Below are 19,623 nucleotides of genomic sequence, written 5' to 3' on the forward strand. Positions count from 1 at the left end.
CGGAAGTACAAGCTGGGTTTCGAAGAGGAAGAGGAACTAGAGATCAAATCGCCAACATTCGCTGCATCATGGAGAAAGCAAGAGAATTCCAGAAAAACGTCTATTTCTGCTTCATTGACTACGCTAAAGCCTTTGATTGTGTGGATCACAACAAACTGTGGCAAATTCTTAAAGTGATGGGAGTACCAGACCACCTTACCTGTCTCCTGAGAAACCTGTACGAGGGTCAAGAAGCAACAGTAAGAACCAGAAATGGAACAACTGAGTGGTTCAAAATTGGGAAAGGAGTACGACAAGGCTGCATATTGTCACCCTGCTTATTTAACTTATATGCAGAGTACATCATGAGAAATGCCGGGTTGGATGAATCAGAGGTCGGAATTAAGATTGCTGGGAGAATTATCAACAACCTCCGATATGCAGACGATACCACCCTAATGGCAGAAAGCGAAGAGGATGTGAAGAGCCTCTTGTTGAGGGTGAAAGAGGAGAGTGCAAAAGCTGGTTTGAAACTCAACATTAAAAAAACTAAGATCATGTCATCTGGCCCCATCACTTCCTGGCATATAGAAGGGGAAGAAATGGAAGCAGTGACAGATTTTACTTTCTTGGGCTCCAAGATCACCGCAGACGGTGACTGTAGCCATGAAATTAAAAGACGCTTGCTCCTTGGGAGGAAAGCTATGGCAAACCTAGACAGCATAGTAAGAAGCAGAGACATCACCTTGCCGACAAAGGTCCGTCTAATCAAAGCTATGGTTTTCCCAGTAGTAATGTATGGCTGTGAGAGCTGGACTATAAGGAAGGCTGAGCGCCGAAGAATTGATGCTTTCGAACTGTGGTGCTGGAGAAGACTCTTACGAGTCCCCTGGACTGCAAGGAGGTCAAATCAGTCCATCCTAAAGGAAATCAACCCTGAGTGCTCATTGGAAGGACAGATAATGAAGCTGAAGCTCAAATATTTTGGCCACCTAATGCGAAGAGAAAACTCCCTGGAAAAGACCCTGTTGCTGGGAAAGACTGAAGGCAAAAGGAGAAGGGGACGGCAGAGGATGAGATGGCTAGATAGCATCACGGATGCAATGAATATGAACTTGAGCACGCTCCGGGAGAGAGCGCAGGACAGGAAGGCCTGGCGTGCTATGGTCCATGGGGTCACGAAGAGTCGGACACGACTGAACGACTGAACAACAACAACAAATAAAGATGTCTGAATTGAGGCATATATAATGTTCACTTTAAGAGGTGCTTGCATTCATAATTAAAGTATATTAAAGTTCAGAGTTATATACAGGTTTTTCATTGATCATGGGTGTCAAGGCAAATGTGAGTGAAAGTGGGGAGATCCATCCCCAGATGTGCAGGAATATAATTCCAGTGGATGAGTGAATAGTGTGGAGATAGACTCCAATGTTTCCTTGGGAATGTTCAGTGTATTTTATAACTTTTGCTTAATTTTGTTTCAGTTTTAGTCCTTTCTGAAATGAGACAGGCAGAAATGACTTTACAACAGTAATAGAAAATGAGTACTTAACCCCGGGGTGCTTCATTTCTGGCCTTGTATAAGGAACAGGATGATTATAACACTTAGCATTTATATTGTATTGTAGGATATTCAAAGCACTTCATATACATTTTGTCAGTAATCCTTACAGCAACCCTGTAAAGTAGTCAGTACTGTTACTCTCAGATCAGATGAAGAATGAGAGCTGAAGGCTGAGAATGAGAGCCAATTGCCTAAGGCCACATAGCAAGCACAGAACAAAGGTAAAATCTGAACCAGGGACTTCATGCATCACAACTTATTGGGCTGGTCTGCACGATCACAGCAAGGCTTATGTCCCCCACCACACATGGCAGCTGGATTTCCCTAACTGCATTCACTGGCATGTCCTGCCATGTCAATTGAACCCAAACAGCTTGGCTTGAGGGGGGCAGCAACCCTCAATTAACCCAATAACAGCCATAAGTTATTTGAGGGTTGTTTCCCCCTCTAATAACTCTTGTTACCCGGGTTTGGACATGACAAATCATGGCAACCCTCTGCCGCAGGCTGAATATTCAAAATGGCTACTGACATACGCCACAGCCCACCATGGCTTAAATAAGCCACAGTGGGGCTGCAGTGGTTGTGCAAACCCAGTAAGTATTCCTTTATAAGAAAAAAAAAAACATATGGGTTAGTTAATTCTAACAAATAGTTAACACATGTTTATAGGAATGTATTTATAGGAACATGTATTAGTGAACACACTTCAGTATGCAAGAAATTAGGAACCTTTAGTTCCATCTCCAGGTCATTATTTTCAGCCCATGGTTGCACTACCATGGCTGTTACGGTTAAACCCCTAGGCAAAAAGCTGCACTTTTGATTTATTCCAGTATTACAAGCATACTACTTTCCTCTCCTCTGTGGCATCAGGGTTGCTGCAGCCCAATAAAATTTCCCTTGAAATGTTCAGTGGATGGATTTTAATTTCAGAAACAGCCTTATCACAATTTTGGAATCAGGAAGGCATTTTGCACAGCTCCAATTAGCTGAAGACCCAGGATTTCCTACCCTTCAAGTATGGTTTTAGCATTGCTTGAGTCATTCTGCAGGCATCTTATTGAAGAACACCCACAATCCATTTCCAGTCCACTTAACTGAATTTTTGAAGGCAAATTGATTGTCTGGTTCTGACTTTAACTGACTGGACTTGATAGTCTTTGGGACCTCCCACATCTGTTAGTACAGTGAAGTGCATTGGACAACACTCATTAAAGATACCCTAGGTTACTTGAAATCACTACCAGGTATTTTAGTTGATCTCAAAAGCAGAATATTTTAAGTATTCTTTACAGTGGAGTATTCTTGCTGAGAGCAGCGTAAGAGAAGTACAAGCACCTGTGAATCTCTCTAGTTGTGTTTTTAAAATTGTACCACACTGTGGAAATTCTTGGGAAAACATGTGAACAAGCAACAGGTCTTTTGTTCTTTTCTAGACTACTTCTGGCTGAAGCATTTCAAAAGGCTCATCTGGACTTGTGAAGTGATTGTTTTCTCCCCATAGGCTTCCAGGATGATTTTTTCCTACAGATAGTTTGTTAATATGCACAAAGTGCTTGCTTACTTTAAATTAGTCACACAATGAACCATTAAGGCTGCAATGCTAGACCCATTTACTAGGAAGTAAGGCACACTGAACACAATAGGACTTATTTCCATTTAAACAGGCACAGGACTGCACTGTTAGTGTAATGTTTACAATCACGCATAGTAAGCACTCTTTTCCAACAGCACAAGAGGTGACTCTGCACATGGACATCACCAGATGGTCAATATCGAAATCAGATTGATTATGTCCTTTGCAGCCAAAGATGGAGAAGCTCTATACAGTCAGTCAAAACAAGACCTGGAGCTGACTGTGGCTCAGATCATGAGCTGCTTCTTGTAAAATGTCGGCTTAAATTGAAGAACGTAGGGAAAACCACTAAACCATTCAGGTATGACCTAAATCATATCCCTTATGAATATGCAGTGGAGATGAGGAATAGATTTAAGGGATTAGACCTGATAGACAGAGTGCCTGAGGAACTATGGACGGAGGTCCAAAACATTGTTCAGGACGCAGCAACGAAATCCGTCCCAAAGAAAAAGAAATGCAAGAAAGCCAAGTGGCTGTCTGATGAGGCTTTACAAGTAGCTGAGGAAAGAAGGGAAGCGAAAAGCAAGGGAGAAAGGGGAAGATATATCCAACTGAATGCAGATTTCAAGAATAGCAAGGAGAGACAAGAAGGCCTTCTTAAATGAACAATGAAAAGAAATCGAGAAAAACAATAGAATGGGAAAGACTAGAGATCTCTTCAAGAAAATCGGAGATCTCAAGGGAATGTTTTGTGCAAAGATGTGCATGATAAAGGACAAAGAAGGCAGGGACTTAACAGAAGCAGATGAGAGTAAGAAGAGGTGGAAAGAATACACAGAAGAACTATACAGGAAAGATCTCAATGTCCCTGATAGCCATGATAGTACCGTCACTGACCTTGAGCCGGACATCCTAGAGAGTGAAGTCAAATGGGCCTTAGGAAGCATTACTAACAACAAAGCTAGCGGAGATGACAGTATTCCAGCTGAGCTATTTAAAATCATAAAAGATGATGCTGTTAAAGTGCTGCACTCAATATGCCAACAAATTTGGAACACTCAACAGTGGCCACAAGACTGGAAAAGGTCAGTTTACATTCCAATTACAAAGAAGGGCAATGCCAAAGAGTGTTCAAACTACCGTACAATTGCGCTCATTTCACATGCAAGCAAGGTGATGCTCAAAATCCTACAAGCTAGGCTTCAGCAGTATGCGAACCGAGAACTACCGGAAGTACAAGCTGGGTTTCGAAGAGGCAAAGGAACTAGAGATCAAATTGCCAACATTCGCTGGATCATGGAGAAAGCAAGAGAATTCCAGAAAAACGTCTATTTCTGCTTCATTGACTATGCTAAAGCCTTTGATTGTGTGGATCACAACAAACTGTGGCAAATTCTTAAAGAGATGGGAGTACCAGACCACCTTACCTGTCTCCTGAGAAACCTGTACGAGGGTCAAGAAGCAACAGTAAGAAACGGAAATGGAACAACAAACTGGTTCAAAATTGGGAAAGGAGTACGACAAGGCTGCATATTGTCACCCTGCTTATTTAACTTATATGCAGCGTACATCATGAGAAACGCCGGGTTGGATTAATCACAGGTCGGAATTAAGATTGCCGGGAGAATTATCAACAACCTCAGATACGCAGACAATACCACCCTAATGGCAGAAAGCGAAGAGGATCTAAAGAGCCTCTTGTTGAGGGTGAAAGAGGAGAGTGCAAAGGCTGGTTTGAAATTCAACATTAAAAAAATGAAGATCATGGCATCTGGCCCCATCATATAGAAGGGGAAGAAATGGAAGCAGTGACTGATTTTATTTTCTTGGGCTCCAAGATCACCGCAGACGGTGACTGTAGCCATGAAATTAAAAGACGCTTGCTCCTTGGGAGGAAAGCTATGGCAAACCTAGACAGCATAGTAAGAAGCAGAGACATCACCTTGCCGACAAAGGTCTGTATAATCAAAGCTATGGTTTTCCCCGTAGCAACGTATGGCTGTGAGAGCTGGACTATAAGGAAGGCTGAGCGCCGAAGAATCGATGCTTTCGAACTGTGGTGCTGGAGAAGACTCTTACAAGTCCCCTGGACTGCCAGGAGGTCAAATCAGTCCGTCCTAAAGGAAATCAACCCTGAGTGCTTATTGGAAGGACAGATACTGAAGCTGAAGCTCAAATATTTTGGCCACCTAATGCGAAGAGAAAACTCCCTGGGAAAGACCCTGATGCTGAGAAATATTGAAGGCAAAAGGAGAAGGGGACAGCAGAGGATGAGATGGCTAGATAGCATCACCGATGCAATGAAGATGAACTTGAGCACACTCCGGGAGAGAGCACAGGACAGGAAGACCTGGCGTGCTGTGGTCCATGGGGTCATGAAGAGTCAGATACGACTTAATGACTGAACAACAATATGTGTAGACTGTATGAAAACACCATGGCTTCCAAGATACTGAACTACTTGACAGAATGTGTACATAAAGAGGTCAAATATCTACATAAGACCAACTGCAGATGTTATGTTTCTGATTTTCTGAACTCTTTGGGAGTGTAAAGCAGACTTGCTTTTGATGCATGTATTCCCTTCATCTCCTCTAAGCAAATTCCCTTACCGCTTCTATGGCTTGCTTTATACACTATAGAATATTGTATCTGCACGATTCCTAACTGTGGTTAACACCAACCATGTTTCCCTTAACTAGAACTTGAAATTGGCTTATCAAATCCTACTTGCAAGGGAATCTGGTTATGTAAACCAGATTTTGTTAGAATCAAAGCAAGACATAATACTACCTTACAGAAAGGAGGGGGAATTCACACAGGAAAGGAAGAACCCATCATACCTCTCCGTCTCTTAACAGTTAAGAGACTCACAATGTTAAATCTTCACCAGACCTAAGGAACTTTTATTGCCCTACCAGGACAATACAAAACATTACTACAGATTCATTCTGAAGTGTTTCAGTGTCATCAGGTTTCAGCTGTAGTTGATCCAGGCTTTATACAAGTCCATGAAAAACTCTAAATTTTACACGAGTTTTAAGTCTAACTTTCTAAAAACTATAGCAAACAGATTCACATGTGTGCTAATCATGGCTGGAAATTCTTATGGAGGAGAATGTTTCATGTGCATCAAACGCAGTTATCAAAACTGTATTTTTTTTGTAATGAACTAGCTCTCCTTACGACACAAATTTCTACATGAGGAAAAAGGAACTAGTGGGGGAAAAAACGGACAGTATTGCAAAGTAAGCTATACTCTAAAAATAGAAACTAATAACCTTCAGGTCCAGTTGACTCTTGCTTTTCTCTTAGTCCTTCTCTCTGGAACAATATGCCAGTATTTTCCTCAATCATTTGCAGGCTTTCTAAGGCTGTGCTATGTTCTGTAAGTGATCTTAACAGTCTGAAACCATTTGCCAATGGAAGAAGTCTTGAAGAATCGACAGCTGAAGATGTAACACATATAGAATCCTTTTCTTTATCTTCATTGGATTTGTAAAAAGAATCCAAGATACCTGCTGCATTTCCAAATTCATTTTTACTCATTAGTGAGTTATCTGAAGTCTCACAATTTAAGGGATGAGTAATTGGCCTGAAATCTAGATCATATTCTTTTTCTGGTGCAGAGTATTGCTTGTCTGCAGTATATTGGGCAAAACTATCAGAACACTTATATTTTTCAGGAAAGATCAGTAAAGAATTAACTGGTCTCATGTTATCAGAAATACCTATGAAACTAGGTTGGGAATTATCTGCTCCAGCCTCCATATCTGTTCCATTACTTTTATCCATGAAGTAGCCATTTGAAGTAGCAGGAAGATATGGAATTATATTAGTTTTTCTAAGATGAGTTATTTCATTATGATACTCACTACCATTCACTTCACAGTCCACATCATTTTCCATTAACAATTCTCTATCGGTACAAATAAGATCTCTTTGATCACATACATTTTGAATACCTATTGCATTTGCCTTTATCTTTTCATCAACAATTGTAGCCTCTGAATGTTGTAGCATTTTTACAAAATGAGGAATTACACAATTTTCTTTCATTTTGTTAGGCTCCACCGGGATTTGATCACAAAGCTGCAATGGATGAGATTCTGAGATATGAATTATATCCCTACCTTGTAGAAATGCTGACTGTACATTATCTTTTCTCTCAGGACTACTTGCCTTTATATCACAGTTCTTTTGAACACTGACCTCAAGTTGAGTTTCAGTTTCCTCTTTAAAACATGTTGAGCACTGTGAAAGCATTCTAGTTACATGCTCTCCTGCTTCTGTGTCACTAAAACCTAATGTTTCCAACAGATTGAAGTTAACCTCTGTAAACTGCTTATCTGGATCACCAAGATCTCCATATGCAGAGCCATTTGAGAAAGGTTCAGAACATACCATTGGATCAGATTCATTTTGGGACTGTTGGCAAACCAATTCCAAGTTACCAGTCATTGTGTGTTTACTGGATTTGGGGAGTTTGTCTTCAAATGTTTTTGAAGCATTTATACAATTCGAATAAGGAATACTATGAAAAGATGACACAACCTCATTGTCATTCTCTTTACTCAGGATGGATTCAGTTGGGACAAAGCTATGTGTTTGGTTCTTAACAGAACTTTTACTAACAGGAGAAATATTGCTTTCCAAGGAATCAGGTACTTGTAGAATTTGTTTAATGTCCTCGCTGTATTGGATCCTATTAACAGTGCCATTCTCCTTTAAGTCTTTTTTAACTAGTTGCAGATTGCCAACACTGTTGCCATTGTGTTCTGCATTATCTGTATCAGGAGACTCCTCTGCTAAACATGAAGGCAAGTATGCATCCCATCGGCTTTTTGTCTGCACAATTTTTTCTGAGTTTGGTGGCTTTATGTGTTTAGTGGTTTCTTCATTAGTATGCTTTGTGCCTCCCAACATCTTCACTTTGAACAAAAAGTCTGTCCTCCTTGATGGCATAGATGAAGGCAAATCTTCCAGATTAAATTCTGACTTAATCAATGTCGACATGTTTTTCAGTGAGGCAGTGATATTTTTAGTTTCCTCCCCTGGGGCTTTCAAAGGTTTTTGCTCCCTGCTCAGAAGTGCTAAAATTTCTGCGTTACTCCTTAGGTTTGGAGAAACTGCCCCAGCATTGCTTGCAGAGTAGTTTGATTTGACCATTCCATTATCCAATTGAAATTCTGGCTTTATATATTCAGCATCTGCACCATCGGTACTTTGGTTCCTGCTTTGTGCCACTTTATGCTCATCAGCACAAGGGCTGAAAGTCAAAAAAGAAACAGACTCAGTGTCTCTATGCTTCTTCATGAAAGCATCCCCATTAAAGTTTTGGAGTAAGTTAGTCTCGCCTTTCTTGTAAGGAACAGAAAATAATGGGGAAGAGACAGAGAACTGAGAAGAAAAGGATAAATGAGGACCCTTAGATGTAGACAATACTACTGCTTCAGTTTCTTCCACTGTCATTTTCTTTTCCATCTGACGTGGTCCTTGGAAACCCTAAAAGGAGAATAATTTCAATTGTGGCAAATTTCATCATTGAAGTTTTAGTATTAAGCAGCAGGGTTATACACTACACTGCTTGTTCTATATTCATTGTGCAATATTCCATTGAATCAGTAAATAAGATTTAAATTTAAAATGATGGGTTTCTTTTATAACAAAACAGGAGTACATATAACATAATAGGACAAATAACTTTTACAGTCTTCTTAACTCCAAAGAAGTCCCCACCTAAAAATATGAATTGAAAACTGAGGCACTGCCATTACTTTCAGCTCTGTGTACTGCAGTTCACAAATGTTAAGAAGCATCAGATCCAGTGACCTGCTGTCAACTGCACATGACTGGAAATTACTCTATGGGCGCAATTCTATGGTTGCTAGACAGCAGCTAGATGGCCATAGGATTGGTCAGTTCCCAGAGAACCACCTCCCCACCCCCACTGCCTCGTAGGTGGTGCAGATCATCCCCGGGCTCATACGAGCAGTGTGGAGCAGGGGAAAAGGGGGTGTTCCTGGGGGCGGGGAGTGCGGAAGCGCCAGTACGACACTTCCTATGCATCATCTGGCCTCCCCACCCTGTGCTCTGGTGTCCCATGGCTAGACAGCTGAAATCGGCCATCTAGCCGCAAATACAGGGCAACTGGAGCACGGAGGAGAGAATCCCCTCTGCACTCCTCCTGACGTGCATTGGTTTGGCAGTCGCCTCCGAGTTTGGAAGCGGCCGCTTATCCCAACAGGATTGCTCCCTATAAGTCTCTAATGATAACTGCAGTGATGTGCATATTTAATGGTGAAGAATGCTGAAGAATGCTATGTTTCACCTGTAACTGCCCTTAAAGCACATGGACAACTACATAGCACCTTACACACGGCAGACTATGTATCATATTGCACAATTTCCTTCCATTCACAGTGTTCTGCTGGCCTGATAGCACACATTGTACCTACTGCTCTTACTGCCAATGTGAAATATGGTGGTTAACTTGGGCCACCCTATATTGTAACACACACTGTACTGAAGAGGGCTAGAGCCAAAAATTGTGGAACCATCATGTACATTTCAAGTTGTACATGTTCAGTGCTTATGTTTCCTAATTCGATAAAAATCTAACCAGTTACAGATCTTTCTGATCAAAAGACTTCATTTTAGTGTTTGTATGTGAGCACGTGTATAAAGGAGGGGAAAGAAAACAACATACAGTATATTTTCGCTTTAAGCCAACTGGCAGGTGCCAGGACGAAGAGGAAAAAGACTTCAACTGATTTCTTGTTAACACTGGCCCTTCTGTGTTCTTTGGCTGATCTTTACATCCAGTTTCAGAAGCTTTTTCAGCTTCAACTGTGATTAAATATCGCTCACATTCCAAGTCATCTCCAGGTTTTACCTAGAGAGAGGGGTGGGGAAAGATAATGTGGTAGCATGTTTATATGAAACAATATGCAGTGTTATTAGTACATACTCTCAGATTTCATTATTTCTGCAGTATCTATCCCAAAAGGATTCCCTAAAAATCCTTAAATGCAAGTATTCATTTCTGGCACTTATATTAAACATTTTCTGGATTTCTTTAAGCTAGGGGTTGGCAATGTGGTGCCCGCCAGGACCTCTGAGTATACCTGGCAGACCCCACCTTTGCTGATTTCCTCCCCCCATCACCATCTACCTCTGTGCTCACTTAAGCAGCACTAATAAGGAAGGTGAAAGCAGAAGGAGGTGAGTGTGGCAGTGGAGGAAGGAAATGGTGGGTGGAGTGGGAAGAGGAAGAGATGAGCATGGCAGAAAGTAAATTGTGGACAGGTGAGAATGGTTGATGAGTGTGGTAGCAGAGACCCTTCATGGTAAATTCACACAAGCATGCCATGAGGTAAATTTTGTTATGAAGTATTAGGCAACTTCTGTCATGATCATGTGTTCAGATTGTGTGCATTTCTGAGAGCCTTGCCACCACAAGCACAACATACTGATTTTGCAGAGTATTCTCACAGAGAGAGAATTATTGTATAAATTTGTCCTTGTCTGACTTTTCTGAGCTGAGGAATCAAACTATTTTTAGCATATCCTCATATGAAATACAGCATGTGGTCTTGTGTATTTAGATTGTCTGGCTCTATGAGATGAGGCATCTAGAATTACACATTACTCAAAATGAGCTGCTGAGCAGAAAACCCACACACCCGCGATCAATATAAACCAACAGAGGAGATTCTGGCTCAACTGAACAAGCAAGCCATCTTTTAAAGCTATTAAGCAAATAAAATAATCACATTACGGAAAACAAAACATACCTGAAACTTCACAAAAATACTATCCAAAATCTGTCCTTTGTCATCAAATAAGGTTACCTGTATTTGAGTAAAAGAAGTGAGATAATTGGTATTTCATCAAACAAAGTAGTAACACCCACATATGTTGTCAGTATAATACCCTACTGAATGTATGTATTTACCTTATTTCCCCCAACGGTGAACTTCAAAATTCCATCTTGCCAAACTTTGGATTTTTTAGTCTTCTGATGTGTGTATAAAACCTATTTTGATATATAAACACACACACACACACACTTAATTGACATTTCACAATTTGTTTTATTACATTTATTGCCCTAATTTTTAAATTTATGATTAATTTAACTATACTGATGAATCTGAAACATTGTTAAGTTAAATACAAAAGTATTGTTGAAATATCAGACTCACAATAAACTCTTGACAAGCCATCACTTTGGTGAAACAAGATCACACCATTGGTTTGCACTTCCAAATTACCTGAAAAAAAAAATCCTGTTTAAGTCAATAGAACTTAATGTCTGAGATCCAAAGAGCCATGTGCACCCTATTTCTTAATAACTAATTTTACACAGTGTGCCTTCCTGAATCCCTAAACAGCAATCTGAACTTACTGAAGTTAAAAAAGCAATATACAGTACAATCCTATACATGTGGGTTCCACTGAGTTCAATAGGACCCTCTCCAAGGCAAGGGTATTTGGGATTGCAGGCAAACCAATGCAATGCTATACATATCTCCTTAGAAGTCAGTCTTATTGTTTTCAGTGAACCTTACTCCTGAGTAAGTGTGCATAGGAATACAGCCTTGGTGATTAAGCACAAGAGCACTTCATCAGCAGTACTGGCAACAGACCCTCAATTTTTTAAAAAAAAGACTTTTGTGCTTTTGCTGATTTGAATAAATCTAAAGCAAGTAATGTTTTTTTTTCTTTCAATACCTTTCAATTCCATACAACTACCGCAACGTATTGCACTTACATTTTAAGACATCTTTGAAAAATTAACAGCAAACTAATTGATTAGCTCATTAACTGCAATTCTAAAATTTAAATAATCACTTTTAATTTGAAATATAACTTGGGGGAAAATATTCAATGCTGATATCATCGATGTACACAATCCATACAGTCTTGATTCAGACAACGCTTTGCAAATCTTCACCTTTCTCTCTCTGCCTAACAAGGATTATCAGCAGGAGACAGGAAGAAGGTTCTGAACCAGTATCCCTCTTCAGGAACAAGAGAAGTGGGCTAGTGCAACAAAGCCATAAGCCCTGGTGAAATCAAAATCACACACCAAGATCTTTTAATACTTGTTTGTCTACATCATTCTGTTAAAGAGACAAAAAGCAGTTAAGAAGTCTTTAGCAAGCTAGTAAACTAGAGCATTTTTTTAAAGTCACAGCCCAGTAGTACAAGAGGGATGTCAGTGCTAAGCATTTTTTCCTCCTTAGTTAAAGCTGTCAAGAAAATAAGTAACCATAATAAGACAGATTTAAGTTTTAGGGTGTAGTAACTAATATTGCCACATTTCCCTTCTTTCACCAGAGCCTGACTCACAAAAATTTAGGAAGGGCATAATCCTATGCATTTTTAGACTGAAAAAAGTCCTACAGCAAATGGCTGTCTGGGGAATGCTGGGAGTTGTATGCTTTTTGTCTGTCTAAACATGCATAGGATTGCACCCTAAGTGAAGCTTCACACTGCTTCCATGGAGGTGAGGTGGGGTGGGGTGGGGTGGGGTGGGGTGGGGGAAACAAAGTAATATTCATTTGCCAAAATGTTTGCATGTAAATTAAAGACACAGCAAGACATGTTTAAAAGTCAGCAATTTTAGCAAATTTTGCCAAAATTAATACATTTTTATCCTGCTCTGCTTCTAAGGATATAGTGACAGAATATGTTGTTCCCCTGGTTTTTATTTATTACAAGCATACCCCACCTTTTATCCTCACAATTATTTGAAGTAACTTAGGCTGCAATATAGGCTAATATTGTCTGCTAATCTGAGTTCCTTGGAGGAAAGGCGGGATATAAAGATAACAGTCTTTATATCCCGCCTTTCCTCCAAGGAACTCAGATTAGCAAGCAAAGTTCTCCACCCCACCTCACTGTGCCCTCGGAGCCACCCTTGCGAGGTAGGTTAGGCTAAGAGACAGGCAATAGCCCACGGTCACCCAGTGGAAGGTCTTGAACCGGTCCGAATCCAACACTCTTGCCGCAGAAGGAGAACGGAGGGAGGCGGCACCCAGGACCAAGTATATTCCCATCTCCAAACCAGTAAGACTAGCCGAAGATGCTTATATATCGCAGCCAATGACAGATAAATAAGTCGCTTTCCCCAGCCAGACTGACGAAAGGCAAGCTCGCCCGCCGCCCTATCACGGGAGAGCGGCTCCTTCCCTCAGAAGCCCTGGCGGGAGCCCACACGGCCACCGCGCGCTTCCGCCATCCTCTCACCCACCCAGCTCCTGCGTTCAAACGTTTCCCGCCCAACCCAGCTGGTGGTGACGTCCTCTCTACACGACACTAGCAAAACCATAGAGAGCGAACGCAACGCAACGTCGCAGTGCCTCACTTCCGGATTAACGTGAGACGGTATTTCCGCTCTGGCTTCCCGTAGAAAGTGGAGGAGGCTTTCACCATAGAGTTAGCGCGGAAAGAGTGGTTCTACGCTGCGCCCACAGGGAAGCCTGGTGAGAAAAAAGACTAGGGGGGCCGCTTATGGATGGCAAAAAAGAGAGAATGCGTCGCTTTAACAAAAGGGACACAAACGTGCATAAGATGTGCAAGTGCCAATTTAGATGCATAGTTGCAAATCTAGAAGTTGTTATAATGTAAATAGAAATACAGTAAAGCCCGCCATAATGCGGAAAACTGTGACCAGGTGAACAGCCTGCCTGTTCAGTCAACTGTCCAGGTGCTAACTGTGAATGGGCAACAGTTCTTACGGTTCTTTATTTAGAGGGGCAATACCATGCACGTTTAGACAGAAAAAAGTCCTACAATTCCCAAGTCCTACAAGCTGAGAGTTGTAGGACTTTTTTTTTTTTTGTCTAAACGTGCGTAGGATTGTGCCCGAAATCGGAATTGGGACGGGGCAGTATTTCAAATAGAGGACGGTCCGCTGGCTGCCCTTCAAATACAGGGCTGAGAATATATTATAATATATATTGAGTACCTGGTGAGGCTCTGACTGCAGTCCTGTTCGCACTGAATTCAGTGGGACTTAAAACATGCATAGGATTGCGCTGCCAGGCTGAGACCCTATGCACATTTAATTGGTTAATTGACCGTACTGAGAAGAATTTGCATGAGATTGTGAGAAGTCGTGCGATGCAATTATTTTGTTTTATTGTTAGATCACATTATTGTTACATTTATATCCCACATTTCTTGCATCGTGGAACCCAAGGTGGCTATACGGGATTCCCAGGTTGCTGTTTTTACCACGGAGGCGCTCGGGGATAAGAGAACAATTCCTGTCCGCGATCATAGAGAATCACAGCCGATGGCGGCTTCCGATTTTGTTTTTACCGGATGTTTACATTGTGTGCGCGTGCGCCGGCCAGGCCATGCTTTCCTATTTCTATGACAACCGCAATGAGAGGCGGAGAATGGCCCTCGTCGCGTCTGTATAGACGCGCGTGACGGCTGCGCGCGCCTGCGCGAAAGCCCGCTCCGTTCGCCTTCCGAGCAGCCAATAGGGCAGGGGAAGAGGGCGCTCTCTTGTGTGTCGCGCGAGAATTCAATACTACAACGTGGGCGAGGAGGGAAGCGGACCGAGAGTGGTGCCCGCCCCTAGCCTGCTCCGCGGGCGGCGTTGCCCTGATTCTCTCACGCTGGCTCCTGACATCAGGTCAGTCCGGGGGCGGGGGGAGCGGAGTCGGCCTCGTTTAATCCTTTGCGCGTTCCCTGAAAGGCCTGCCGGCGCAGCGGCGTCCGCGCATGCGCTCGCCTCGCTCGGTGTCAGGGATGGAGTCGTTGAGCGCGGCGCGAGGGGGCGGTTGCTCGGCTCAAGCTGAGGAGGCGGGGCAGCGACAGCTGGCCGGCGGGGCGTTCGGGTGCGTGTTGGCTGACAGGTTTCTATCCGCCCGTGTGCCCCGCCCACTCTGAGGCGAAGAGCCCTGTGGAGACTCGGAGTTGGAAGCATTATTATATTTATTGTTGCTGTTCAGTCGTGTCCGACTCTTCGTGACCCCATGGACCATGGCACGTCAGGCCTTCCTGTCCTGCGCTCTCTCCCGGAGCGTGCTCAAGTCCATATTCATTGCATCGGTGATGCTATCCAGCCATCTCATCCTCTGCCGTCGCCTCCTGATACGTTCCATTGGGTTTTCTTGTCAAGAATACTGGAGTGGGTTGCCATTTCCTTCTCCAATTATATTTATACCCCGCCATTACTCTAAGCGTACATGGCTCTCCTCTCCTTATTTTATCCTCACAACAACCAGGCGAGGTAGGCTAGACTGACTGGTGTAAGCTTACCTGGTGGGCTTGATAGCTGAGGTGGGGCTCGAAACTGGCTCTCCTCAGGCCCAATCGCACACTCTTAACCATTAGACCAGGCTGGCTCAGGGGACAGCGGAGAGACGGACTGTTCTGAGGTCTCTTCCCTTCCCCACCCTATGAGGGGTGCTCGCACTCCTGTGGTCCCAAACAAGAACATAAAGATCCATGCATAACACCGCCCTAAGCAGGCTGCTGTATTCAGTGGGGCTTACTCTGTTGTAAGTGTGCATAGGATTGCCCTATTCAGAAGCTGAGTTATCCAGTTATAAACATGGCAGTTCCTTTAACGTTTATTGTCTATTTTCTTAAAGCATATCATGCTTGGCATACTCCCAGGTCGTACTCCCAGTACAGTGGATAAATTCTTGAGTTTGCTTATAGTTTGCCTGTTTATTACTGCAGGATCTAATATGGCCTACAGCATTCTATTCCTAGAAGAGTTTCTGATCTATCCCCTGCTCTTTTCAAACCAAGATTTATTTTTGCGAAAGGCTAGGTAAAACTTAATATCACATAAGTATGCAAGGAATTGCAGCTCTGGACCAGCACTTTATTTCCCGCAGAGCAGGTCTTGTAGGCAGCAGTTTTTCTTCTCAGCTCCCCCCATCCCAAACCCTACTAGTTTCAGATGTATGCTGCTACTTAATCTGGAGGTTCCATTTAGCTTCTGTGGCTAGTAGCTCCCGTTAGACAAATACATAGACCATAAATCTAACCATTCTCTAAAGCCATCTGAGGTAATGGCCATCCAGTGTAGCAGCAAATTCTATATTTTAATTACGTATTGTGTAAAAAAAGTGCTTTCTCATCTGCCCTGTTTCTTCTGCCAAATAATTTCTTTGGGTAGCTCTTGAGTTCTAGTATTATGGAGGAGAGAGAAAAGCACTATTCATTCTTTATACACGATGCGTACTCTTATTATGTGTGCCCTTTAGTTTTCTCTCTCATAAAAACTAAAGCACAAATAAGGAGCATAGCTGGCCCAACATTTTTGCTTTCTCAAACTATTTTTTCCTTTGTGTGAATCAAGGGTCCAATCCGATGCATGTTTAGACATGCTAGCTGGGGGATTCTAGGAGTAATAGGACTTTTTTCTGTCTAAACATAGAAACATAGGATTGTGCCCTAAATGAGCAAACATTGACGAAGACATTATTTTCTTACATTCATTTTCTAATTTTGCTTCTTAACCAAATGTGGCGTGCAGGAAACGGTAATCAAAAAGGTTAAGAGTGGAGCAACTCCCTTATTTAATATTTACAAGGAAAAGTTTCAATGTTTTTGTTTTAATTAAGGGGAAACATGCTAGAGGCATATCAAATCATGCATTGTATAGAATAAACTTTATACCAGGGGTGCGGAACTTCAAGCCTGGAGGACAAATCTGGTCTTCCCAGGTTCCCCAGATGGCCACACTCCCATCGCTGGCACCATCCCCATTTCCCCAACCACTGATGATTTGGTGGTTTCCTGGCATTTGTGCAGTGTTTTCCCCCATTCTACCTGGATGAAATGTCTCCTCTGAAGCTTAGTTACTGGCAGTAAGAGCTTTAAGCTAAAATATGCTGGTATTTTTAAAAAATATTTTGGCCTTGTCCACCACTGGAATGCAGCCCCTGAAAGTTTTTCTGAAATGGAATTCGGCCCTCAGGCTGAAAGAGGTTCAATACCCATGCTCTACACTAGAGAACATTGGTGAATGGAAGTATTGATTTCTTTCATATAATAAGAAAACCTGGGGTTATCCAATGAAGATGACTGATGGAAGATTCAGGACAGACAAATGGAACAGAGCCTTATACTGAGTCAGACAATTGGCCCATCTAACCTGGTATTATCAACACTGACTGGCAGCAGCTCTCCAGGCAGGATTGTTTTGTAGCTCTATCTAGAGATGCCAGAGGTTGAAGCTGGGACCTTCTACATGCAAAGCATGTGTCCTACCACTGAGCTATAGCCCCTCCCCTAGAAGGAAATACTTCTACATACAGTGTGTACTTAATTTGCTGCTACAGTATGTGGTGATGGCCATCAACTCAGATCATTTTAAAAGGAGATTAGACAAATTCATGAAGAATAAGGCAATCAATGGCTACTAGTCATGATAGTTATACGCTACCCCCAGGATCAGAGGCAATTACTTAGAAATAACAGCAGGCGAGGACTATTGCCCTCATGTCTTGTTTGTGGGCTTCCCATAGGTATCTGGCTACAGTGGGAAACATAGGCCTATTGCTGGTTAACTCCTTCTCCCAATTGTTTTTTCTTTTGGCTTGGTATGGATCATATCTGGGGAGGTTTGAGAAATGTTGTGCTGCCCTTTCTCAAAGAATGTATTAGCCTACTGCATGAGGTTCAAAGACTGGTTGCTCAGTGAGGTTCTTAACCAAACAGGGATTTAAACTTTGGTTTGTCATATCCCAGCCTGATATTCTAGGCTGTGCCTCATATAGGTGCTCTGTAACAGCAAAATAAACAGTTATTTCTTGGTCATGAAGGTTAATTTGCTGTTATCATAATATGAATAAAGTGAAATATGGTTAGGTGGTATTCAAGTGCAAACAAAACTATCAGGTGTAGGAGAAGGGCCTATGTCAAGAGACCAGAATTACCACTGCCAATTTTATTTGGATTGGAATATGTGTTGAAGTGTTGTATTGAAAGAAAAAGCGTAAGAAACAGCTTGACATCTGTCTGTTAGGGCAAGAGGCTAGTTGGCAGGGAAGTTTGGATCAGTCACAGAACATATTACTGACTGCAAGGTCAAACTGTGCAAATTCCACTGGTCTGAGAGGTAAGGCACCAACAATGAGGCATTTTTTTTTGGCCCAGCTCCTGTGGTTGTAACAGCAGCCTGATATCCAGAATTTAAGTAGGTGATAGGAAAAGCTTCACCTGCTTAATTTCAGGCAGCTGTTAAGTATGTAAGAGGACCCATAAGGGAGCTCCCAATTGTTAAATTAATGGATTGGTGTAATGTATATGTTTGAAAGGGAGGCAGAGAAGGAATACAAACACTATAAAATGGTCAGTTTAACTCCTATGTGAATAACCATTTTAACGATCCTCTTAAAAGCTGAATTGTTAGTTGTAGGGTGGCCTTTGGCCTTAATTAGTTGTGGAACAATAGAGAGTGTCTTCTTAGATCAGACCAAGGTCTGATAGTTGGCTTTTATTTCTCAGCAATTGCAAGCCAGATGTCTTTGAAATCTCACAAGCAGGACATCATGCTGATCACCATGTCCTGACCTTTGTCCCCAGCATCTTATTCCCAAAGGTGTACGGTGTCTGAACACAGAGGTTCCATCATGCTAATAGCCATTAATAGATTAACCCTCTATTTTGTTTTGTCTAATCCTTTTTCTAACAGTTCCATAAATGTATGGGACTAGCTTCCTGGTACTGCAGTTACACATTGTTCCAGGAAACATGGCTATATGGGATAATGACATGATCCCTTCCCAAGCAGCTATTGCCTAGCTTGGTGTGTGTGTTGATGGTGGCTACTACATCTCTGTGGGTAAGTGTGAATTAGCCTTAAATATAGTGGCTAACATCTTATATTTTGTTTGTGAATTCACAATTCACAATGTGGTGAATTTCAGTGTTGACATTTTGGTAAGCCAAAGATCTCAGTGGGAGAGTTGCACCTATGCTGCACTTCTGTCCTACTGGAGAGAACATGATCTCATTTATCCTTGGAAACTATGATTGGAAACACATTGACCTTAATCATCTTGATCGGTCAGCTCACAAGAAGAGAGACCAGATTTGCAGGACAGGTTTTACCCCATTTCAATGTTTATGTGCTTCTGTTGCATACTTCTATTCTAAGAGGTCTCACATTGTGGTTTATTATATTGCTATATCTCACTCACAAATAAATTCAGGCGATTTGGTTAGAATTATAATTGCATGAGTTAGTTATCATTGTAATTGTCATTTTTTGCTGTGTTAACGTGCCCATACAGAAACTGAGTAGAAGCATTTTCTCCTTTAGTCAGAAAGTGTTAGTTTAGCACACTTTTAATTCCCATGATGCAACATATGACATCACTTTTTGGTAGGACAAAAATTTCTCTTTCATGGTTCATTTGGAACGGAGGACAGTATCCAATGCTGCTGCTGCGCTTCCTCTCATTCCATTGTATCATCAGGACTGAACACTAGTGCAACTAGGAGTTTG

General features: G+C 42.0%; 2 protein-coding genes across 2 annotated transcripts in view; one reads left to right on the forward strand and one right to left on the reverse strand.

Annotated features, from left to right (window-relative positions):
* Window positions 1–13,419, reverse strand: part of ZGRF1 (zinc finger GRF-type containing 1) — a 60,047-nt gene extending 46,628 nt beyond the window's left edge. The window contains exons 1-7 of the mRNA XM_084855881.1: window positions 13,103–13,419; window positions 12,088–12,256; window positions 11,336–11,404; window positions 11,086–11,166; window positions 10,925–10,981; window positions 9,838–10,023; window positions 6,410–8,633 (exon numbers count right to left, since the gene is read on the reverse strand). Of these exons, the coding sequence (XP_084712007.1) occupies window positions 6,410–8,633; window positions 9,838–10,023; window positions 10,925–10,981; window positions 11,086–11,166; window positions 11,336–11,356 (2,569 nt within the window). The 5' untranslated portion in view covers window positions 11,357–11,404; window positions 12,088–12,256; window positions 13,103–13,419. The remainder of the gene's footprint in view (window positions 1–6,409; window positions 8,634–9,837; window positions 10,024–10,924; window positions 10,982–11,085; window positions 11,167–11,335; window positions 11,405–12,087; window positions 12,257–13,102) is intronic.
* A 1,200-nt stretch (window positions 13,420–14,619) lies between these two features.
* LARP7 (La ribonucleoprotein 7, transcriptional regulator) overlaps window positions 14,620–19,623 on the forward strand; it is a 37,282-nt gene continuing 32,278 nt past the window's right edge. Inside the window, 1 exon segment of the mRNA XM_084855882.1 lies at window positions 14,620–14,784. The gene's annotated coding sequence lies outside the window, so the exon portion shown is untranslated.

The sequence above is a fragment of the Heloderma suspectum genome, chromosome 5, assembly GCF_057233095.1.
Source record: "Heloderma suspectum isolate Gila_16-S chromosome 5, 16-S_ref, whole genome shotgun sequence".
Lineage (NCBI taxonomy): Eukaryota > Metazoa > Chordata > Lepidosauria > Squamata > Helodermatidae > Heloderma > Heloderma suspectum.